Here is a 23,863-nt window from a genome sequence, read left to right on the forward strand (position 1 = left end):
TCATATAATTCATTTCAAGCAACGGGACTTGAAAGTGGACCATGAAGGATGTGTGAGGAGTGAGGCGGAGGCTCCGTACCCGGCCCCAGGTTGCGTGTTGTCCTCTCAGCCATGCGCACTATCTGCAGTATTCAACAGGGAGCGATTTGGTCAGGAAGGGGAAGGGTGCATTGGGAAGGCTGGGCTGCATTGACAAGGCCAGTGAGGCGATCATAGTAGTCCAGGTGGAAGATGACCTGAACGGAGACAGTGATAGTTGGGGTAGAGAGGAGCATACTGAGAACTCAGTATTCAGCAAGTCAAAGCCTCATATATTCCTGGTGGGATTTAAAAAATAATACAGTGACTTTGAAAAACTACTCAGCAGTTCTTCACAATGTTAAACATAGAGTTACTGTATGATCCAGAAATCCCACTCCTTGGCATCCACCCAATAGAACTGAAAGCATACATTCATACAAACACTGGTGCATGAATGCTAATCGTAACAGTCCGAAAGCAGAAACAGCCCAAATGTCCATCAACTGATGAATGGATAAACCAAAAAGAAACTATCCATACAATGGAATAGTATTTGGCTATAAAAAAAAAGAAATGAAGTACTAAAACACACTATGATGTGGATGAACCTTGAATACATTATGCTAAGTAAAAGAAGCCAGATATCATACAAAAGACCACATAGTGTATGATTTCATTTACATAAAACATACAGAGTAGGCAAATCCATAGAGTCAGAAAACAGATTAATGGTTCCCAAGCACTAGGAAGAGGAAGTACGGGGAGTAACTGCTTGTGGGTGTGGAATTTCCTTTAGGGGTAATAAAAATGGTCTGGAGGGAGTCCGAGGGTGGCTGTTCAAGTCTACAAAATATACTGGAAACTGCTGAATGGTACATTCAGTATAAAGGGGTAATTTTATAGTGTATGAGTTACATCTCAGCAAAGCTGTGTTTTTAATGTTCAACAAGTAAAGTGGACAGACTTTGGTGACATTGTAAGAGTGGAGTATGAAAGTAAGGGTAGAGTAAAAGGAACTTGAACTTTTCAGTTTGTATAACTTATGAGAGGATGAAGACTTTTTATCCAAAGTCATTTTGGGAATAAAAGGGAACTAGGCAGGGAGATACCATGAAACAAAAAGGGAGCCAGACAGATTTACTGCCGTGGGAAGTAAATCTGTGGATGCAGGGAACAAGAAACCTCCACTGTTTGGTGAAAATAAAAAGTTAGCTCAGGAGTGGTATAAACGATGAAAAGAATATACTTATCTTTAAAAATATCTTCACATGAGTCAAACTTGATTAAGAAGGCAAGGATAAATTGTCCAGCCAAGAAAACAAAAAAAAATGACATTTAGAAGGAACAGCTTTGAAATAGTACAATCTCAGCTTAGAGAATTATTTTGGCCCATGGAACTCAGTTTATATTTTTCCATATCCCCCTGGATAAATTGTCTGACCAAAATCGAAAATGGAGTTAGGAAGAATCTAATCTTTTAAGACTTTATGGGTTAGAGGCCTGAAAGAAATATTCTCACATATAAATATACAATCTGATCTTTAAAGACTTTTTATAGGTTGGAGGCCTGGAAGAAACATTCTCAGGCATAAACATACAGATCTTAAATATTTGGTGTTGATGCTGTCAAACCTAGAAGCTGATAAGAGCACAAATACTTCAAATAAAATTGACTTCAAGCTGCATGGTTGCCTCTACTGGCTGCTCCTGACCCAGCTCACTACTACTTTTGTGCAGTACTTTTCCTTTATTTTTTAATTACAATTGCTATCCAATATTATATTAATTTTCAGGTATATAGCATAGTGGTTAGACATTTACATAACTTATGAAGTGATCCCCCGATAAATCTGGTACCTGCCTGGCCCAATACAGTTATTACAATATTATTGACAGTAGTTCACTGCTATTTGCATCTGCACAGGCGTGGAGAGCCAAGGAGTTTGAGCTCTGCTTCTCTGCAGTTCTCGACTCTGAAGCTGATCCCTTCTTCCCAGACCTTGCTCATATTCAGATGGTGTCTTTGAGCACTAGTACCACCCCTCAGTTCCTTATAACACAGGATGATTGGTGGCAGAGGTTGGCAATGATATTCCTCTTTAGGGGCAAGAAATTGTGCCCCTTTCCAAAGAGGTGAACTCTGTCATGCACAACAGCTCAATCCATGTGGGAGAAGCAGACGACTTCAAACCCTTGTTCTATGCACTGAAGACCTATGGTAAAGCAATATTGACCATTGTCAATGCTTAGGTATCCACTGTGTGTCACAAAGAACATAAACCAAAGTCCAGTCACTCAGCCTGTGCAAGTGAATGGCTGACAAGAAGCACAGTCGGAACTGGACACAGAGAAACTCATGCCAAAAATCATGCTGTGTTCACTGCATCTCACTGCTTCTCCACTGGGAAGTAGCGGACCTCTTGGTAGTAGCTCCTCAGTAGTAGCAGACAGCTTGGTTCCCCAGCATATTTTTGCCAGAGCATTTTACCAAAACAGGACCGTCATTCTACCAGGAAACCCGCAGTGCTGCACACCGTCCAGAAACACACGGTCAGTCCCACAACCTATGAGCACTGCTGCCTCTGAGCGCTGGAGCACCTGGACCGTCTAAAACAGAACCCTGTCCTGAGACGGGGTTCACCGCCTTCTGAGAAATAGTTTTCTTTTCTTTCTGAGCCGCGCCTCCAACAACCTGGTCTTGCATATCTGACACGCTTGATGTTTGGTAAGCTGCCGGTAGAGCCAAGTGCATGTTTCATTTAGGGATTATTTTATTCAGAAGCATTTGTAGTCAATTTTGTGATTTCAAGAGATGCTACACACAAAGAAGATAAATTGAAGCAAACACCTGATTAACGCTGAATAATTCAGAATTAATCAAAGTGTATTTTAAGCAGCATGCCTAAGCTAACACTTTCAGAATATGAGCCATATGATTGCTCAGAAAAAAATGAGTTTTTAAGTTCAAACGGATTTAGAATCAGCAATTTAGTTATAGCAACACTTCAGTCTTCTCACTTCCTTTGTCTCCCACAGATATATTTCCTCCCAAATCCTCTTATTTTAATTTTTCTCTGTGGTAGTGCTTATTTTAAGCTGTACTATCAAGCAGTTGCTTCTCATTTCTCCACATCAACAGAGAGGTGCATGTAGCACAACCCTGCAGAGTTAGGGGTGGATCCAGAGGCAGAGCCAGTGGCTGTTTCTAACAACGGGAGGTTGCGCAGAGGAAATGCCGTTGTAGGAATGTGAGTGGGAGACTGGGAGAGCGACAGGGTGATGCCACCCAGTGAAAGTCAGGGCTCCCCCGAGACCCATCTCTGAAAGGCTTTCCATACAGAGAACTACCATCAAGAAGGTAATGGTAATAAAACTCTGTATACTGGGTGGGGCAGACGTGGGTTTACAGTTGTGAGTACAAAAAACACAGTTTATTGTTGTATTGCTATTTATTAATTATTGTATTATTTTCCATAAACACAACTGTAAACTTAGTTTTGCTCCACCACATATATATATTTATCTATTTCTTAAAAATAATGACAAAAGAGACTAATTCATTATAATCCATAACTACACCACCTCATGTCCCCTTCTCACATTACATTTCATTCTAGAATCCTCTCATGGCTTCCACTGTACCAGCACCTCTATTGGTCTCTCTGTTATTTTTGACTCCCCTTCCCAAAGTGATTGCCAAATGCTTGCTCTTTATTTTTTTTTTTTCATTTCTCTCTCACTGTCTAATCCTCTGTTTCTCCCCCATTTCTTATTTTTCCCCATGTGCGTTACTTGTCCAATACAGAGAACAGCGTTGCTTCCTCCAGGTATGGGGGTAAGTTCTTATGTCGTGGAGGCTGCCTGGTATTGTGATTAGATCCTTTTTGCCCAGTGGCTTTTCCATCTAATGGGCAAGGCTTTGTCCCCATAGAATCAACAATTTAAGCACTGCTGATAAAACATTGAGCGCCCATTTATGCTGCACAAATGAAAAGTTCAAGGCCTCTTTTGCCCATGTGATTGCCTGAGTTTATGGCTCATTTATCCAGTTTGAAGCAGGGTGGGACCTTGAGCAGGAAGAGGAATGTACCTGAATATGCATATAAAAGCTGAAGCCTTTCCAACATTTTTCTGGTAATCCAAACTTAGCCAAACCTCATCTGCAAAAACTCAGTATGAGGTAAATTGAGATTTGAAGCAGAAGTTCGAGAAAGCCTTTTTACCCCAGTTGTGAGCCCATAATGTTCCAATCTATTAAAATATTCAGAAATCCATTTTAATATATTGCACATGTTAAAATAATGTTATAAAAGCTCATGAACATGACTAGGGACTTACTTTGCAATTGTGATCAGGCCCGAGGAAAATTTATTAGGAAAATGAGTCATCTGTTACCAGTGAAATTGGCTTGAGTATTTTTTTAAAAAATTACATTAGAAGTTTGTCTGGAATCTCTCACTATCAAAATTACCCATCTATAACTTCTAAAGTTTTCCTACTTCTTTTTCTGTATGGTGAGATTTGAAGAGACAAAGAGAACCTAATCTACATTTATTATCCCAGGGAGAAGATCCACAGGCAACTCCAAGATTAATATTATTGTCTCTATTTACTTTAATAAATGTTGATTTTTCTTACTATTTTTCTGGACTGCCTCTAGTTTTTTCTAATACAATTTAATTTTAAAGCACCTGACATTTTCTAAACCTTTGAAGCTTATCTTTTCTGTCTGTGTGTGACTTGAAGAATTATTTTTTCATTTTATTAGGTGTTGATGTGGCTCAGTTAAAGGCATTACCAACAACCTTAATTTTGTATGTTCCTGGGGCCTTTTTCAAAAGATGTGGCCTTATAGTCTCTTGACTGATAGATGTGGTTGCTAAAATGCTGAAATTCTAAAAATAAACCTAATAAGATTTATAACACAATTATGTAACCCTCTCAAAAGTGAGGGTTCTAAAGGTGCCCATTGAAGATGTGTCTTTACTTTAGGAAATTACACTGTACGAATAAATTAATACATGGAATTGCTGAAACTGCTCTGCTCTCAGCCCTCTCTGATGTAAGGAAGTAGTTCATGAGAAGTTGTCTCTCAGCTGACCACACGGGAGCAAGAACATTATGCAAATTATTTATTATCTGTATTTTTAAAGAATTATTAATTTTTCCTTAATAACAATGAAATTAAGAATTTCTTGACTCTCTAATTACATGGATTGGATTAGAGTGAACCATATATTCATGCTTGTTGTGGTTTGACCAGTAATGCCATGTATGAGAGTTTTAGCCAACTTGTAAAATGACTTTTGATGCTTTCTAATTTTGGAGGGACCCTATTTTTTATCTTTAGCAGTCTCTTCCATGATATAGAAATGACTGGCTGCCTGTGGTAGATTGTTGAAACAAGCACAAAGTCTACCCTTGCCTCCATCCTCACTTTTTGCAATGTGACTTTGCAGCTCCTTCCTTCTAGTGGTGGAATCTGTTGCTTCAGTCTTAGAACCTGGGCCAGTCTTGTGACTCATTTTGACCAAAGAGATGTTGTGGAAGCATCATGATTCCAGTGTTCAGCCTAGAACCAAAAATAGGTTTCATGCTTGCCCTTGTTCTTGGACTGCCATGTGCCTCATTTGAACAAACTTGAGCTAAACTGCTGTAGAATTAGTGTCTATAGAGAGAAGTCAACCCAGTTGTTCCAACTAAGGTTTATAAATGTGACCTAAACCAGCCAAAAATGTTCACAACTAGGCTACACCAGAAGAATTACCCTGATGAATTCAGTCTACTTTGTTGCCCGCAGAAATATGACCTCAGCTAATGGTTGTTGTTTCATGCTTATAAATCTTGAGGAGGCTTTGCAAGTAGCAAGTGGTAATAACATACTGCCCAAAATGCTACTCTGACCTTCTCTCATAATTTTACATAGAGTTTCCCACTATAAAATTTACAGTTGATATTCTTTGACAGCACAAACTCTCTGAATGGGTTAGTTAAAAAAAAAAAAACTGAGCAGGTAAAGTAAGTTCCTATAAGACATTGATGACTCTCCCAGAGACAAGTTACATTTAAAAATAGAACTTTCCCAAATTAATCTTAATTTTTCGAACTTGGGAGTAATACCTAGATTGTTTTTCATTTCTCAAAACACTTCCAGGACAATCACAAATGAGAAATAGAAGATATTGACCTCTCTGCCATCTTGGTTTTAATTTCCCTTCATATATGGTCTCTTTTAAAGAAGGTAGATGATTTTTTTATTTGTCCTATTATCTCTTTCACACATATTGAAGCCAAAGCATCTTCTCTAATTAGTGCACTTATTTTTAATGAGACAAGTCTTAATTTTTTATTAAAATAGTAATGCATGCTCAATCAAGAAAAGCTAAACTAACATTGATTCTTTTTGCAAACTTCATCAAGCACTTACATTAGGTCAGGTATTGTTCTAAACTCATATATATTGATGAGGTTCATTCTTACAGCATCATTATGCAGGAGATAACATTATTTCTGCTTTTCAGATGAGAAAACTGAGACACAGAAAATCCAGGCAACTTGCCCAAGGTTACACAGGTCCCAGAGCACAAGATCCATCCCTAGGGCTCTGCTATGAACTCTAAGGGGGTACCTCGCATCATCCCAAGCAAACATCATAGCTGTTAACAGTCTATATTTATATACTTTGGATTTTTAATATATAAATAAAAGGTGTCAGAAGAGCACAATAATATATTTGGTATATAATCCTATTTTATAAAACAAAGACATTAATATAATCTTGGCCCTAGATACCTCTTTCCTAATTTTTATATGTCCTGTAATAAATACAGTTTTGTGTGACCTAGATAGTGGTTGGAGCCATTCCCTACAAAACTTAGAGCTCAGCTGCCCCTTTAATTGATAACAGAGTAATATCTCTTTGCTGTGTGAACCTGGGGGGGACTGATGGAATGGTTTTGCACAGCATGCTTCTCATGAACGGAATAATATGGTGTTATATTTCAACGCATCTTATTCTTCATACTATTTTTATCCTGAAATGGAGCAGCAGGCAGATAATGAACTCACTCAAAATGATGAAACTTAATCATATATTTTAGACAATGAATCAGTCATTCTGTAATGTTCAATGGGTAATTTAAATGCAGGGTTTGCCACAGAAGGAAACCTTCTCTGCCTTAATAAAAGCAAAAACATTCACCAGTAAAATGGACCTGTTATGCAAGAGCTGTAAGGCCGACATTCACCACTGTTGCAACGTCATAACATTCCTCTTGAGAAAAATTATATTCAGCTAATTGGTCACACTTACAGTCCATGCAACATCTGTGCTTAAATTATTAAACATCGCTAAGTTCTAGAATCTCCCCAGAAATCCAGGGACCAGACTGCTTTGCAGGCTTTGAGCAATGATTCATCTTAGATCAAATGACAGAGATGCAGAAGGCAAAAGTCTGGTCTCTGGGTACCTGTTCTGGGTCCTGCTGCTGGAGTGATCTGTCAGCCATATCTGGGTTAAAAGTAACACCCATCACAAAGCTTCACAGAAGCTGAAGGCCACCCACATATCCTTGTCAGCAGAAATTTGTGGAATTTGGAACATGCTCTAAGGTTAAAATGAGATTCTAGAAGACATCGGTATTTGGAGCTGGCCACGTTGCATAGTTGCTGCATCACGCCACTGACTTGCTGACCTCCATTCCAGCCAAACCCATGGGACTGCTGCTGAGTACCATTGTGCAGTTTTGCTCCAAGACATTTAAACCTATTTCACCGATCCCTTGGTTAGGATGGACGGATGTGATTGCCATCATTTCTTATTTGATCCCTCAAGTTCGAAGGCCATGAGTTCTCATACACAGGATATCAAATAATTCCTTTGACCTTATTAAGCTTCTGGCGCCTCAGTGACAGCAGTAGTTAAGAGCCAGAATTCTGTAGTTGAATCTTGGATCTGCTGCTTACTAATTATATGGGCTTGGGAATTAAAAGTAAGCTCAGTGTCTCTATTTCTTTATCTGTAAAGTGGGGATAATAATGGTACCTACCTCACAGTGTTGCTTGTGAGATTAGTGCATATAAAGTGCTGGGAATAGTACTAAACACGTAGACATTGTCCAGTGAGTTTTATTATCATACTTATTTTTATGGACAGAATGAGAATGGTAATGCCTGCATTACAATGTCATTTTAGGGTTAAATGTGATAATGTATGTCAAATGTTTAGCATCTTACTGAACACAAACTAAGCACCCAACAAGCATGATTGATAGCAGCTACCATTTGCTATGAGTTTACCCCATATCAGACATTGTTAATGTATTTTATGTGCATCTTCCTAGCAACTCTTTGAGGTAAGCACTAATAATATCCTTATTTTATGGGAAAATGTTGAAGCATGGTGAAGCTAAGTAATTTGACCAAAGTCAGAAAAAAAAAAACCAACTGGACCTGTTAGTGACTGTGATCATGTGAACGTCAACAAAAGATGAACATAGAGATCTTAGTGGCTTAAAATAATAAAATATTACTTTTCATGTAAAATCCAAAATAGGTGTTCCTGATTGGTAGGAAGCCCTCCTCCAAGCAGTGATCCAAAAATTTGGGTTGTTTCTGTGTTGTGATTCCACTGCCTTTTGCATCTGGCTTCCAAGGTCACCATACTTGTCTGTCTCAAGGGGACAGATGGGAAGAGAACATGAAGAATAATTCAAGTTTTCTGGGCAAAGCAAACATGCTTAACACTCACGTTCATGTTTCATTGCTAGACTTTCGTTATGGCCACACGTAACTGTAAGGGAGACCAGGACACGTAGTCTAGTCTTGTGCCAAGAAAGGACATGGTTTGGTGATAAGCCAGTCATTTTTGCCACGGTGACAAAAATGGGACTCTAACCCAGGGACTGTGACCCAAAGCAATTGACCAGTACACTCTCTGTCTTCCTGATCTTTTCCCAAAAAGCCACATGGAATATATGAGATAGAATCAGAATGCAAATTGTCATTCTTATCTTTGGCTTAGATTCCGCAAAACTGAAGTATTTGCCCTCATTGCAATATAATTTGTATTTAAAATGCTTTCCTAGAGCTGGTATCATAACAGAACCTTAATGATCTGATTCATAAATTCTATATCCATGCGGCTTCTAATACTCCTTAGTATTAGAAAGAGCTTAGTATCTTTCATTCACCAAAATTGACTCTTTGGATCTGCCATCTACTGGGCATTTCTATATTTTTCAGGTTATGTCTACTAAATCCTAAATTAAGCAAGTCAACCTCATTCAAAATTACATTTTTAAGGTATTTACCTAAAAAATAGCAAACAACAACACTGTGACATTTAGGTTTGCCCAGAATTAGATTGTCCTTCCACTGAAATTTTTTTTTTTGAAAAGTGTTTTTCCCCAAGACTACATTAAGTTGTTTGAGCATTCAAAAATGCCTGTATCTTAAGCAAACAATGTCAGAAATCCAATAAGAACACATTATCCTTCTCTGTCTAGTGCCAAATCTTTGTAACTTAGGTTTGCACTTAACAAGACTCTACAAGGTTATCTGGGCTCTTGGGAGTAAATTTTCAGTTTTCTGACCTCTAACTTGTCTGTATCACCTTGCAGTAAGAATCAGGACTATCAGGTTGATATTTTGTTTTTGGTAAAAGGTCCCCTGGTAACCATTCAACATAAAAGGAGACCTTCAGAGCATTAAGACTTCTCCTTTTCTAGAGTGTGACATTTTGGAAAAGGTCACAAAGAACATAACATTTTTCCAAAAAGAACAGGCTTAAAATGCGGTCTAAATAATAAATAAAAGCGCAACCAAGAGATGTAGTTCTTCAAGGTTAATCCTAGTCACTGCAGTTTACAATTTTTTTTTTAGAAAAACAATCACTGATCAAGTGGCATTCACTTCCACTAAGAAAAGATAGAATCACATGGAGTTAGGGGGGACTGTCTCCCACTACAAGGCAGACGAGCTGTTTACCCTCAGTGTTTGGCCCCTGATGCTACAAGATGTTCACCCTCCTCTGGAATGAGAGGGGATCAAACCAATATTAGCTACACTAGGGCTGAGAGGTCTTCTCCCTTTAGTAGGAGTTTAGACAAACAGATACATGTCCGTACATAGAACGTTTGCCCTTAGGAATGCTGAGGGGAAAAAAATCAATGTGAGAATCAAGGATAATATTCAAATATTCCATTTTTTCAACTCTGATTGTTGCTACTTTTTAGAATTACTCAAAAGTGTGGTTGGCGGTGACCTTCTGGAAGGACAGGTATATCACTCTGTTGTCTATCCTGGAGATTCTGACATGCTTTCTCAAATTGTGTTCCCCTTGCCTGTTCTCATCATTGCCTTCCTGTATCCTTCAACAAAGTCACTGTTGCTATCTGTCCCATAAAAATGGAAAAGAGCTAAAGGTCAGTATAGGTGGCTCTTATTTTAATTGCTTTTTCAGAATTTTTCATTGTTTCTCGCTCAAATATAAAATTCTTTAATAGTTCATGTTAGAAAATAGTATGCTCTGTCTTATTAGCCAGTGCTCATCCTTAGCACCTTTAGGTATTATGAAAAAAAATGTGTTTATTGCCCTTCCTTTGCCTTTTCCTTTCCTTTCGTTTCCTTTCCTGATTTGCCGGATAGACAGTCAGTCTATTTTCAGTAATGGCCAGAGGATTGTTACCAAATGCCATAAAGATTCAGTGAAGGATGGCATTGATGCACAAATATTTGTAGGAAACATCAGGACAAAGGGCCTGAGGCTAAGACATGTGGATCAGAAGAACAGTGGGGCAGGAGGACATCTCAGACTCACCCTTCACGTCCATCTCATGCCCATTTGCTCTTCATGGCTATTGGCCCTAATCTTGAATGGACGGTTAACTGATTATTCTCAGATAAAAGTGGGGAAAATCTTTATAATAGTATCTGAAACTAAATTTAATGACTGAATTTAATTTTTATAATTCATAAATGTCATTCTTTTCTTGTTTATGGAAAAGAAAGCAATTTCTGTCATTATGCAAATAACACCTGGTAAAAATAACTAAGCCAAGCTCTGATTCTCTTTTATTCTGGTGTTTTATAGGACTACAGAGATTCAAATAAGAGTCCAAATGAAAAGGCCTGATGCTTTGGTATTTTTTACCAAGATCCAATGATTATTTTCTGATTGTACAACTAAATGGTACTAAAAATAGGAGTGTATCAAAATGCGTTCTTAAAGAGAGAATGCGAGAAGTAGAAATCATTTGTATCTCACTTTTAGAAATGACCACCTATGATAGATAACTGTCGTAATCTGCCCAGATGCCTACTTCAGGGCTATAGGATGGTGTCTGTCCAGAAAGTATCAAGTCATGAAGCATGAAAGAGACATTTATTGAAGAAGGTACAAGATACAAGAAGCACTGTATATAAGACAATGATGCCTCAGTTCCCTTCAGAGTAGGCACCTTGGGACCTCACACCATTCTCCTAATCACTATCAGCTGCACTGTCATATTGTCCTGAATCTTACCAATACTCTGAAATCTCTTCCCTTTCAAAGGTGAATTTATTTTTAGGAAAAGCCAGAAGTCACAAGGCACCAAATCTAGGCTTTAGGGGGGCTGAGTCACTTGGGAGATTTGATGTTTTGCCGAAAAACTCTGCTCCAGATACGATGCATGAGTGGGTGCATTGTTGTCATGAAACTGCCAATCACGAATTGCCCAGAGCTGCACCCTCCTGAGTCATCTGAATAGTTTCCATGGAGGAATGTTTACGATTAATGCAAAATTGGATGCAGATCTGTTTCTCTCCTCGCTCAGTCATTTTGAATGTGCTGGCTACATAGTATGCTCACTCAACTGTATCTACTGCCCCTACTGACTAGTACAGTGAAGTCATCATTGTTCATGCATGCACATTCCAATCCATTCTCCTTGGCTGCCAGGTTACATCAATGTGGTGCAAACCATTCTCATTATATTAATGATGGTTGGACTTTTTATGGACAGACCTTGTATACCCAGATCCCAGTTATCAGGAATATGGCTGCTGACCGCTCATGGGTTTGTCCCTCACTGGAAATTTTACTCAGCTGCCAGAAATTGTTTCAGTGAGGTTATGTCACTTTCTGGGGGTAGCTCAAGCCAATGACTGTTTGACAAAATTGTACAACGTTCTGGCTTCACTGCCTAACTTCGGAATAATCGAAGGGCCTTTCCAGGTCTGAAACACCCAATGGGGCTGACAGAAGCACGCATAGCAGTCCCACTCCAGGTAAGGTGCTCACTCTATCCCACCCTGTTTCCCTCATTGCCATGCAGCTGTATTGGAGGGCACACCCCAATAATCTTTGTGCAGGAAGTCTGTCTCTAGGAACTCAGTCTAAGAAAAGAGCCTTTAACATTTTGATCTATTTTCCCAGTGTACAATGTACAAAACTGAGATCAAATTAAATATATAATTATGTATTTTGTTTTCTAAACTTAATGTTATATTTTGAGTATTTCTATTTTGTTGATTCCTTTTTAAGTATATGTTATCTAGTATCATATTTCAATACAATGATGTGCCATAATTTACTTAATCATGTTTTGACTGTTCAATATTTATGATGTTTTCAATTTTCCCATATTATAAATAATACTATGATGACATCAAGTTGTTTTATATATAAATCTTTGACCGTTTCATTTTATTTCATGAGGATACAACCCCAGAGGAGGCATTACTGAGTCCAAGAATATGAACTTTGTCAAGAATCTCATCATACGTTGCTAAACTGTTTTCCAGAAATATTACACACACACACACACACACACACACACACGGATTTAAATGTCCACTACTACTTAAGATGGTATGACTCTTACCATGCTCTTGCCAGAATTGAATATTGTTATTATACTTAATTCTTCAACACCAACGTGCTATTCCTGGGTTGAAGTCTAAAATTGACCTTTTCATATGACTGTACCCTCTCTTCTTGGATTCCTGCAAACTTGCTTCCCCCACTGTTTCAGTCCTCTGGTGTGGGTCTCTGTCATCAAGCCTGTATATCAGTGCCATGCTAAGCATTCCCTTTTCTAATATATTAGAGTTATTTGAGTAGACTTTGATTATTGATTTCTTGACCTTGTTAATCCCTATACCTTCCCTAGCACCTAGTGTAGGTTCTTATACATGAAAATGTTCAGTACAAATATTTTGTATAATAATTCATTGTCAGTAACATTCATTAATTTGGACACTATATAAATTGCTCTTTTTTGTCATTCAAAAAAAATAAACAGAAGTATCCAATTAGAGAACTACTGGTGTTGATTGTAGATCAGAGGTCCTTAACCTCTGGACCTCAGACAGTACTGGTCCAGGCTTGTTAGGAGCTGGGCCGCACAGCAGGAGATGAGATTGAATGTAATGCACTTGAATCATCATGAAATCATCTCTCCACTCTAGTCCGTGGAATAATTGTCTTCCATGAAACCGGTCCCTGAAGAGGTTGGGGACCACTGTAGATACAACAAAGGCAATTATATACTATAATATAGTATTTGGATGGGCAGGTCCTTTGATGCTAATGTAGTTTGTTTTCTATTTTTGAACCCGAGGGTAGTTAAATGTTGGTGCTTAAGAATTTAAAACAGAGCCCTGGCTGGTGTGGCTCTGTGGATTGAGTCTTAGCCTGCAAACCAAAGGGTCGCTGGTTTGATTCCTCATTCGGGCACATGCCTGGATTGCAGGCCAGGACCCCAGTGAGGAGCCCCTGAGAGGCAACCACACATTAATGTTTCTCTCCCTCTCTTTCTCCCTTCTTTCCTCTCTCAGCAAAAATAAATTTTAAAAAAGAATTTAAAACAGAAACCGTAAAAAATGTAATTTTCTCATTTATTTACTTATTTTAGTATATTTATTTCAGTAAATTTATTATTCTAAAGCTATGGTCTTGGACTTATAGCTTAGTAATATTTAATATATTGTGAACACAGTTGCATAAATATGCAGTAATATTTGTTGAACAACTAAGTAAAATCTATTTAGAGCAACTCAAGCCTGCAGTTTATCTTTAAGATAAATGAATTAACTAAACTGTGGTGGCTGTGTTCTTCAGGCCACATGGAACTGAATTTTAAATAGCTTAGACCAGATTCTCCCCAAATGCTTTTCTCATTCAAGGGGAAAATCCGAAAATCTGTTCTGTTTTCAAGAACGTCAAATTGCAGTTTCCCACCCTGACTCACATCTCCAGTTTCTGAGCAGTTACTGAGTTCTTTGTAGAAAATTCCTATTGGCTAAAATCAATGAAACAATTTTAAAACTCCTACTCAATATTCTTTGCTACAAAATAATTAACTTGAGAGCTGTAATGTTTGAGCAGACAAGCAGACCAATTTTTTATCCAATAGTCCAAAAGTCTCTAAATGTTGGGTGGTACAATTCATTTTTAGAAACCAGCATAAGAACTAGGGTATTTTTATTTACAAGTTTAGCAATGGTTATATGGCAGTAAAATGAATTTATAGAGTAAGGATTTTCTACTCCCTCCAGTGCATGAGGAATGTAAAACTGTCCCGGGCCTTCTTGTGATAAATTTAAGATAGGTAGGCATTTAAGAGCAAAAGGGAAAGTGAGGAAGTTCAAGGATAAGGATCTTAATAATTTCCTCAAAATGACTCCCGGGAGACTTCAAGCACCAAGATTAAATGCCTTTCCTGTGAACCCGTTAAGGTTCTCTGTCTTGGGTCCTATGTAGATAGAGACACAGGTGAGAGAGAAATGAGTTGCCTTCAATAATCAAAACAAATCAAAATGCTAATGAGATAAGGGTAGAAAATGTAGACAGCACTTCCATCCCAGAAATGTAAATGACTGAGATTATAAAATCAAAATACTCTCACATTTTATTAATGTAGGCTCATCAATAAAATCTCTCAATATCAGATACCTGCAGTTTAGTAAGAAAAGACAACACTTCAAACTCATGCAACGAGAGGTGTGACGTAGGTCCAAGATTGCATTATGAATGCTCATATAATTCCTCACATTGGCGAGATTTTAAAAAGATGCTTAAAACAAGAATGTGAGCCGACTGGCTGTTCAAATTAGAAGAGTAGGTGTCAAGTTGCACAGACAGTAATATAAAGCAATGTAGCAGCCCATTGGGATTCACCTAATCATTAAACAGTGGTTAATAGATCAAGTGATTTATTAAAGCTTTGGCAATTAATAAATAACTGCTGATTTCACATGAAGAATTTATGCTGTTACTCAAACACATGATAAATACTATGATTCATTTAATCAATACTTTACAGCATTACCAAATTTATTTATAGCATACTATGTCAGAACACATGAACAAAACTATATTTGGTGGAAATCAGTGCTTAACTTGGCTAATTCACTAGAATCAGTTGACTATCACATTCTGGACCCAACCCATTCTGAATTTATGTACTTTCACATTACAGGTATTTCTTAATATCATACTGCCTTTTAAAAGTCCATTTTTTAAAAAGTGTTTCAAGTAGAGTAGAACAAAATAAAATAAAGACATTTTAGAAAAAAATCTTTCTTCTCTTTTAACCTATCAATATTACAATAAGTATCCACTATTCCCCTAGGACGAGTGGGAAAAGTTGTACAGGTGAAGAAAAATTTAAGTATACCAAACTATCTTTAGAGAGAAAGGATTCAGATAATTATAAAAATGATTATAATGCATTTACGTTAAATTCAGCATTTACCTAGGGCTGACCTTTCAAGAAACACAATAAGTGTGCTTCTCCAAAGAGTCAGAATTTTCACTCTGAGTGCTAGGCAAGATTTAGCTTTTCAATTCCTCTCAGATTTCCCTGAACTCTGAATTATACACACACACACATAAAGCTGTTGATGATATGTAACATGTTTCAATAGACAAAGGCTATATAATCAAAGATTCAAGGGGAGAGACAAACATGGGAGATTGCTTCGGAGCCCTCATTTGTCCATTTAAAACACTCTAGTGCACTTTCACGCAGGCCCAGAGAGTAGGGGCTTGGTAAAATTTGACCCTTCAATCCCATTTTATATAGTTCTCCACCAGAATAGAGTGTATCAGCTTTCAGGGATTAAACTATTTGGATGATTGGTTGTAAGGCATTAATGACTTGGAATTTGGTAGAATATAGGATATGAAAAGCAGAGTAATGACCCCTGAAAAATATCCGTGTCCCAATCCCTGGAACTTGTGACTATATTAGGTGATATGGCAAAAGGAAAATAAGGTTGCAGATAAAATTAGGATTGCTTATCAGCTGGAGGTTACCCTGGATCTCCAGGCAGGCCCAATGCAATGACAAAGGTTCTTACACGCAGGAGAAGGAGGCAGGAGAGTAAGTCTCAGAGAAGGAGATGCAATGACAAGAAGCAAGGTCAGAGTAATGCAGTGTGAGAAGTATTCAACTCTCATTGCTGGCATTGAAGATGGACGAAGAGGGTCATGAGCCAAGGAATGCATCAACCTGTAGAATCTAGAAAAGGTAAGAAAAATAGATTCCCCACTAAAGCCTCCAGAAATGAGGCTTGCTAGTGCATTGATTTTTAGCCTAGTGAGGGATGTCAGTTTTCTGACAGACAGAATTGTAAGAGGTTAAATTTGTATTGTAAAGTCATTACGTTTGTAGTAATTTGTTATAACGGTAATAGGAAACCAAAACAAATACATTGGTATTGAGTGTGGGGTGCTGCTGTAACAAACATCTAATAATGTGGAAGTGGATTTGGAATTGTGCAGTGGGAAGAGGCTGAAAAAAATTTGAGAAGCAGATACAAAATGCCTGGATTGCTTTAAACAGACTGAAAATACAACTATATGGGTGTTAATGACTCTGCTAATGAAAGTGTAAAAGAAAATGAGAAATATATTACTGGAAACTGAGGGAAAGAGTATCTTCATTATACAGTGGCAATAAACTGAGCAGAATTGTGTCCTTTAGTAGTGTGGAAAGCAGAACTTGTAATGATGAAACTGAAAATTCTAAGCAATGGTGTGGTTTTGTGTCTTCTTGCATCTTGTAGTAAAATTTGAGAGGTGATAAATGGAGGAATAACTGTTAAACACAAAATAACCAGGGTTTGATGATTTGGGATATTTTTAGCCTATTTTTATTCAAACAGTCAGTGTCCAGTCACACCAAAGGCTACATGAAGAGATTAGGGTTAGTTCCCCTCAGAAATCTCAGGAGAAGCTAAAAACTGAGATGGGATTAGCTAGAAGAGATCTGTTAGGGAACCTCTTGTCTAAGGGAGTGAATCTCCATGATATACACAGGAGACACACAAGTTTTTTGAGAATTTTTATCAGTAGAAACATTGTCATATTGGACTGAAAAAGACAGAGAATGTGAAATTTAAACTGGATAGTAAAGAGAAAATGAAGAGAAAATTCAGTGATTTCAGCATTAAAAAAAAGAAACATTGAAGTAAATGTTAGTTTGTAAGCAGAGCTCACCTGGAAGTGTCACAGTTTACTCCTCTTTTTTGAGAACTGAAAGTTAGAATCAAAGTCTCTTGGAAGAAGAAGAAACTGTTAGATGATAAGTGTTCAATTTTCTTCAAAAAATAAGACACAGGTAAAAAAAAGGAAAAATAATAAGTTCATACTCATTTGCATGACTATATTGATACTATTTTAAATAACAGCAATTATGTAACAATTTAGTGGATAAAATATATGTAAAAACTTTTAGTTTCACCAATACTTAGAATTTTTTTATCTTAGAACAGATCTTCCCAGGATGAGATACTTCTTTAATAAGTCAAATATGCAAGCACCTAAAGTGACAAAATATTTATAAAGAGATTAAAAAATGTGATGACTTTATATTGCTAAATCTTTCAGTTAATAGACAGTCGTCATTTAAAGGCACGGGAGGGCAATTCTTTCTAATAGCTCTCCTTGTTTAAACTTCCTCCCTCCCCTCCTTGTACCCCTAATATAAAAGTGGTTAACATTTGTGGTGAATCTATTATATCCCAGGTTCCAGGCTTTACAGAACCTGGATGCATTATTTCATACATTCTCACAAGACATAATAAGGTATGTGCCATCATCATCTCTATTTTTCAGGTGAGGAAATTGAAGCACCAGGGAGGGAGTAGAGTAGCTTGCCCAAATGGCAAAGTAGGACTTTAAATTTAGCTCTTTGTAATTTGGGGAACACAGCTCTTAGCTAGCACATTATCCTTCTTTTTTAACTATCTACAAATTCACTGCTCTTGTTTGAAGTTTTCTGGTATACCTGAAGAGCAGCATGTCAGGTCCAAAGCACAGGTTTCTCAATATGGCAAATATGTATAGTATCCTTCTTACAATATTCCTGCCTGAGGCTAGGGGGACAAACTGAATTAAATAGAAAATGCTTGAAGTTGAGATCGACTGCCTATGTGCTTTCAGAAAGGAATAGTAGTAACAATAACATTGATTGCTTATATATGTGGTCCATCCATAGAGTATCCAGCGATGTACTATTAAAAATACAGACATTTATGGAAGAAGATACAAGATACAAGAAACATTGTACATAGGACAATGATGCCTGAGTCCCCTTCAAAGTATGCACCTTAGGAACCTCACACTGTTCTCCCAATCACCATTGCTGCCCTGTCATGTTTTCCTGGATCTTATCAATGGTCTGAAATCTCTTCCCTTTCAAAGGTGATTTTAGTTTTGGGAAAAGGCAGAAGTCACAGAGTGCCAAATCTGGGCTATAGTGGGCCTGAGTCACCTGGGTGATTTGATGTTTCACCAAAAAATTCTGCAGGAGATGTGATGCATGTATAGTCAGGTTGTCATGATGATGCTGCCAATCACAGTTGCCCATAGTTGTGAACTCAACCATCTGAATAGTTTCCATGGAGGAATGTTCAAGCTTAATGCAAAATTTGATGCAGATTTGTTGTTCTACTCACTCAGTCATTTTGAATGTGACAGGAACACTATATACATGTTCACTCAATAGCATCCACAACCCCCACTGACTAGTACAGTGAAGTCGTCATTGTTCATTCATGCACATTCCAGTCTACTCTCCCTGGCTGCCAGGTTACATCATTGTCATGCAAACCATTCTTGTTACATTAACAATGACTGGACTTTTTATGGACAGACCTCATTATATTATAACAAATACCGGGCCAAGGGCTTCCCATAATTTATCTTGTTTAATCTTCACTCACAAGCCTATTTTACAAGAGTGAATTGATGCCTAGAAAGCTTATCAATCAGCCTGAGATCACAGAGCTGGTTATAACTATGAGTTTAGGCTCCAGACCCATAGTGGAACCACTATGATTCCTGCCTTACGTGGAGCTACATGTGTAGGTTTTTGCATAGGAAAAATTTTGGTAGGTTAAACAACCTGTTCATTTTAGGTTCTATTTAGGCATTCAAGTAGGGGAAAATCACACAGCATGAGGACATGAACATGTTGTGCCTGAAATATCCTTTGGCAGCTCAAGACATGTTCCAGATGGGCTATAGTCTTATAATCTTTAAGTGTGGAATAAATTTTCCTTGCTTCAATTGTCGGAACCACCTTAAAATCCTGGGACAGCTTTCCCCTCATCCATTTTCAACAGGTTGGTATTGTTGTTTCTCCATCTGCTCTATCACAGGGTCTCTGGCAGTTCCTATCTACATGGGCCCCTGAGTCATAAAGAGTGGGTACTTAGTGACTAGATTAGGTAAGCACTCAGTGTTCCATCTTTAATGACATGATTTACAGTTGAATATGGACTTCAATATAATTTGTTAACATTTTACACTGTAAATGGATCTAAAAACAGTTTGGAATAGGGAATAGAGAGGGAAATCATTTCTAATCATAGTCTAACTGATAAATGTTATGGTCTGAAATTTACCCTAATGTTTTAGTATGGGCTTTTTCCCCTTTCTTCTATTAGAAGTGACTTTAGCTGTATAATAACAGATTTCAAAGTTTGCCTTAATATTTTCCTGTTATTATTTTCTTCTCCATGTTGGTGGAAACAAGATATGAGTTGTTGCTAGGAAAACATTAACAGCCACCAACCAGTTCCCTGACATTTGAACAAGCTTAGAAGTCCATCAGGAGTACACTGTGAATCAAAGCTGGTTTAGATAATTTTACACCCACATCAGTCATTGACTATTCCTGACAAACTGTACAAAGGGAAAAAGAACTCATAATATTCTACAGTATACCTCCAAGTCTCCCACCTGGAGAATCAGAATTTCCTTCAGCTTAAATATTGCTGATGTGTACCCATAAGAGGAGAGACCATAAGAAAAATGTCAATATACATCAAAACTGACCTGTTGAAAAGAAGGTTGTTTCAAAACCAATAGGCAGATTAATAACTTTCTAGGTAGTAGAATATAAATAACACCATTGGAGAGATCCTCGTCCTAATTTTTTTCCCATAGTTTTGAGCACAAAGTGTACAACACCCATATTCTTATTTCTTTGCATTAAAATGTAAAGATCTGATAGGGATAGTAACTGAGGTCATGTAATAATAAATACCTAAGTTTTCATGAGAAAGGAACTCTATGACTGGTAACAGAGTCAGGAGAGACATGACTTAGGGAAGTGAGGATGGAGGGTTTGAGATGGGTGGGCAACTGGAGGCAAGAAGATGGACTGAGTCAAGGTGGAAAATGAAGAGCAAAGAAACAACGAGGGAAGAGAGGCAGAGGGAAGAGTTTTGAAAGAAACGTTAGCCATACTGGCAACTTTAAAATTTTTCCAAGAGTCAAGCTTGAGTATATACAGATAGAGTTGTCAAGTTGGCAATATTTATCAAAAGGATTACACTTGTTTACGCCTTTGATATAATAATTCTCTTTTAAAGATTTGAGCCTAATATAATAATCTAAACATAGGAAATTCACATCATTATTTATAATACCAAAAACTTGGCAACCATCAAAATGTCCAACCATAGGCTAATTACTGAGTAAACCATGTCTCTCTATTCAATTAAATCTTGCAAATACTTTCACATTTATGTTTTAAAGAATATATAACAAGTATGTTCATGATACAAAGTTAAGTTAACTAAAAATATACAAAATTTAGAGTGATTGTTCCACTAAAAATGCACTAACATGTTGACTGGGGCATATCAATGTTTTTTGTTGATGGGATTATAGATGATCAACCTCTCCCCCTGCCTTTACCTCATCAATTATTTCTTTTGACAATCTGTACTTTCCAGAGGCTTTTTAATAAGCCAGTGTGATTTTTGTTATGGGAACTATTTGAGTATCAACATCACTATGATCCCAAGGCTGGACCCCCAAGGCTAGCCAGGTTTATTCATTTGCTCTGGAAGTTTTGCGTTTAATCAATGACAACCATCCCAGAGACAAGAGAGATCCCTTGGGTCAAGGATGCGGGATTAGGCAGCCTCGCTCCGGTCCCTGCGGCTGGCGGCGGAGCCGTGCGCCTCCTCCGCCGCCGCCGCCATATTGTCTGTGTGAGGAGAGGGGAGAGCGGCCGCTATGGCCGCCGCTTGCACCACAGCTTGAGGAAAAGCCTTCTGAAACGAAGTCTTACACCCCTCGCTCCCCGTGGCCTCTGGACACGGTGACCGCCAGATCGCCAAACCTCACGTTCAGCTGTGTTCGCCAAGCTGTCTGACGTGTGGGGACCCGTGCCCGGCAGGGCCAGAGTTCTGTCACGCGGCCGGTAACCCGCCCAGACCCCGGGAGTACTGGGTGGAATGGGGAAATCAAGATGGCTACCGGCCGGTTCGGAAATGAGGCCGGGGTCAATATAGTGAAGTATTTGAAGCCATCAACATCACAAATAATGAAAAAGGTGTTGTTAAAATTCTCAAGCCAGTAAAGAAGAAGAAAATCAAGCGCGAAGTAAAGATTTTGGAGAATTTGCGAGGCGGTCCCAACATCATCACACTGGCAGACGTTGTAAAAGACCCTGTGTCGCGAACCTCCGCCTTGGTTTTTGAACCCGTAAACAACACAGACTTCAAGCAATTATACCAGACGTTAACAGACTATGATACTCGATTTTACATGTATGAGATTCTGAAGGCCCTGGATTATTGTCATAGCATGGGAATTATGCACAGAGCTGTGAAGCCCCATAATGTCATGATTGATCATGAGCACAGAAAGCTACAGCTAATAGACTGGGGTTTAGCTGAGTTTTACCGTCCTGACCAAGACTGTAATGTCCGGGTTGCTTCTCGCTACTTCAAAGGTCCTGAGCTACTTGTAGACTCTCAGATGTACGATTACAGTTTGGATATGTGGAGCTTGGGTTGTATGCTGGCAAGTATGATGTTCCGGAAGGAGCCATTTTTCCATGGACAGGACAATTACGATCAGTTGGTGAGGATAGCCAAGGTACTGGGGAGAGAAGATTTATATGACTATATTAACAAATACAACGTTGAATTAGATCCACGTTTCAATGATATCTTGGGCAGACACTCCCATAAGCGATGGGAACACTTTGTCCACAGTGAAAACCAGCACCTTGTCAGCCCTGAGGCCTTGGATTTCCTGGACAAGCTGCTGCGACACCATCACCAGTCATGGCTCACTGCAAGGGAAGCCACGGAGCACCCCTATTTCCATACTGTTGTTAAGGACCAGGCTCGAACGGGCTCATCTAGCATGCCAGGAGGCCGTACGCCTGTCAGCAGCGCCAGTACGATGTCAGGGATTTCTTCAGTGCCAACCCCTTCGCCCCTCGGACCTCTGGCGGGCTCACCAGTGATTGCTGCTGCCAGCCCCCTCGGGATGCCTGTCCCAGCTGCCGCTGGCGCCCAGCAGTAATGGCTCCTTCTGTCTCCTGATGCCTGAGCAGAGGTGGAGGAGTCCACTCTCTCCTTGATGCAGCTTGCGCCTGGCAGGGAGGGGTGAAATACTGAAGAAGCACCGTGTCTGAACTGTTGCTTGTGGAATTATAGTAGTTCAGTCATAAAAAAAATTATAATAGGCTGATTTTCTGTATCTTTTTTTCCTGTTTTTTTAAATTCAAACTTTTCATAACTCAGGGGATTCCCTGAAAAATTACCTGCAGGTGGAATATTTCACGGACAAATTTTTTTCTCCCCTTCCAAATTCAGTTCCTCATCACTAAAGAACAAAGATAAACCAGCCTCAGTTCCAGCAGCTGCAGTTGGGTGGAGATTTCTTCCCATGCCCACCATTGCTCCCCTACCATCCCACACTTTGGGGGTTTTGTACCTCATTTTGTTTTTCAGAGATTACAAAAATGTAGCTTCTTCAAGGGAGGTAGGAAGGAAGGGGGACCCAACTATAAAAGCAGCATCCTGCTAGTCATTTCCATCACCTAACTCCAAAAGTGCTTCAGTGGGGTTCTCCTAGTGAATTTAATGGAAATATGTCTTAATAGTTAATTGAAATGCTGAAAAATTACCCCAAGTCCTGAAAACTTCTGTTCAGTATAAATCATGTCTTATTGACCTGACCCTAAAGCTAACTCACTTATAAGTTCAGTTTCAGTTTAGTTTAAAACTTGAATAACCTTCCCTTCCAGGCTCTTTACCTTGGTCCTCTCCTCTTTTGTCTCCCAACCTATATAGCTGGTAGGAGGGAGAAGGCAAAATCTTTTTCAGTTTTCTTTGACTTGGCCATTTTGAATTCAGGTAGTTACTAGGTGTAACTTACTGCTTTTTACAAAAGAAAAAACCTTGTTTATATGGGTTTCTTGCTAACAATGCTTTAAGAGCTAATGGGAGATGTGGCCACACTGTTTCATTTTAAGCTTTCTACCTTCTTTTCCTCTTACCTTCCCCTATCCTCACATGCCATCCAGTGAGAAGACCT

The 23,863-nt window shown here is 38.6% G+C and overlaps 1 protein-coding gene across 1 annotated transcript in view; it reads left to right on the forward strand.

Moving 5' to 3' along the window:
* The window catches only part of LOC129080585 (casein kinase II subunit alpha-like), a 58,506-nt gene extending 35,660 nt beyond the window's left edge, over positions 1-22,846 (forward strand). Inside the window, 1 exon segment of the mRNA XM_054586118.1 lies at positions 21,594-22,846. Coding sequence (XP_054442093.1) covers positions 21,594-22,846 — 1,253 coding nt within the window.
* Positions 22,847-23,863: the final 1,017 nt, after the last annotated feature.

This window comes from Pteronotus mesoamericanus, unplaced genomic scaffold, assembly GCF_021234165.1.
Source record: "Pteronotus mesoamericanus isolate MK-2021 breed Mesoamerican mustached bat unplaced genomic scaffold, CSHL_Meso_final contig_90, whole genome shotgun sequence".
Classification (NCBI taxonomy): Eukaryota; Metazoa; Chordata; class Mammalia; order Chiroptera; family Mormoopidae; genus Pteronotus; species Pteronotus mesoamericanus.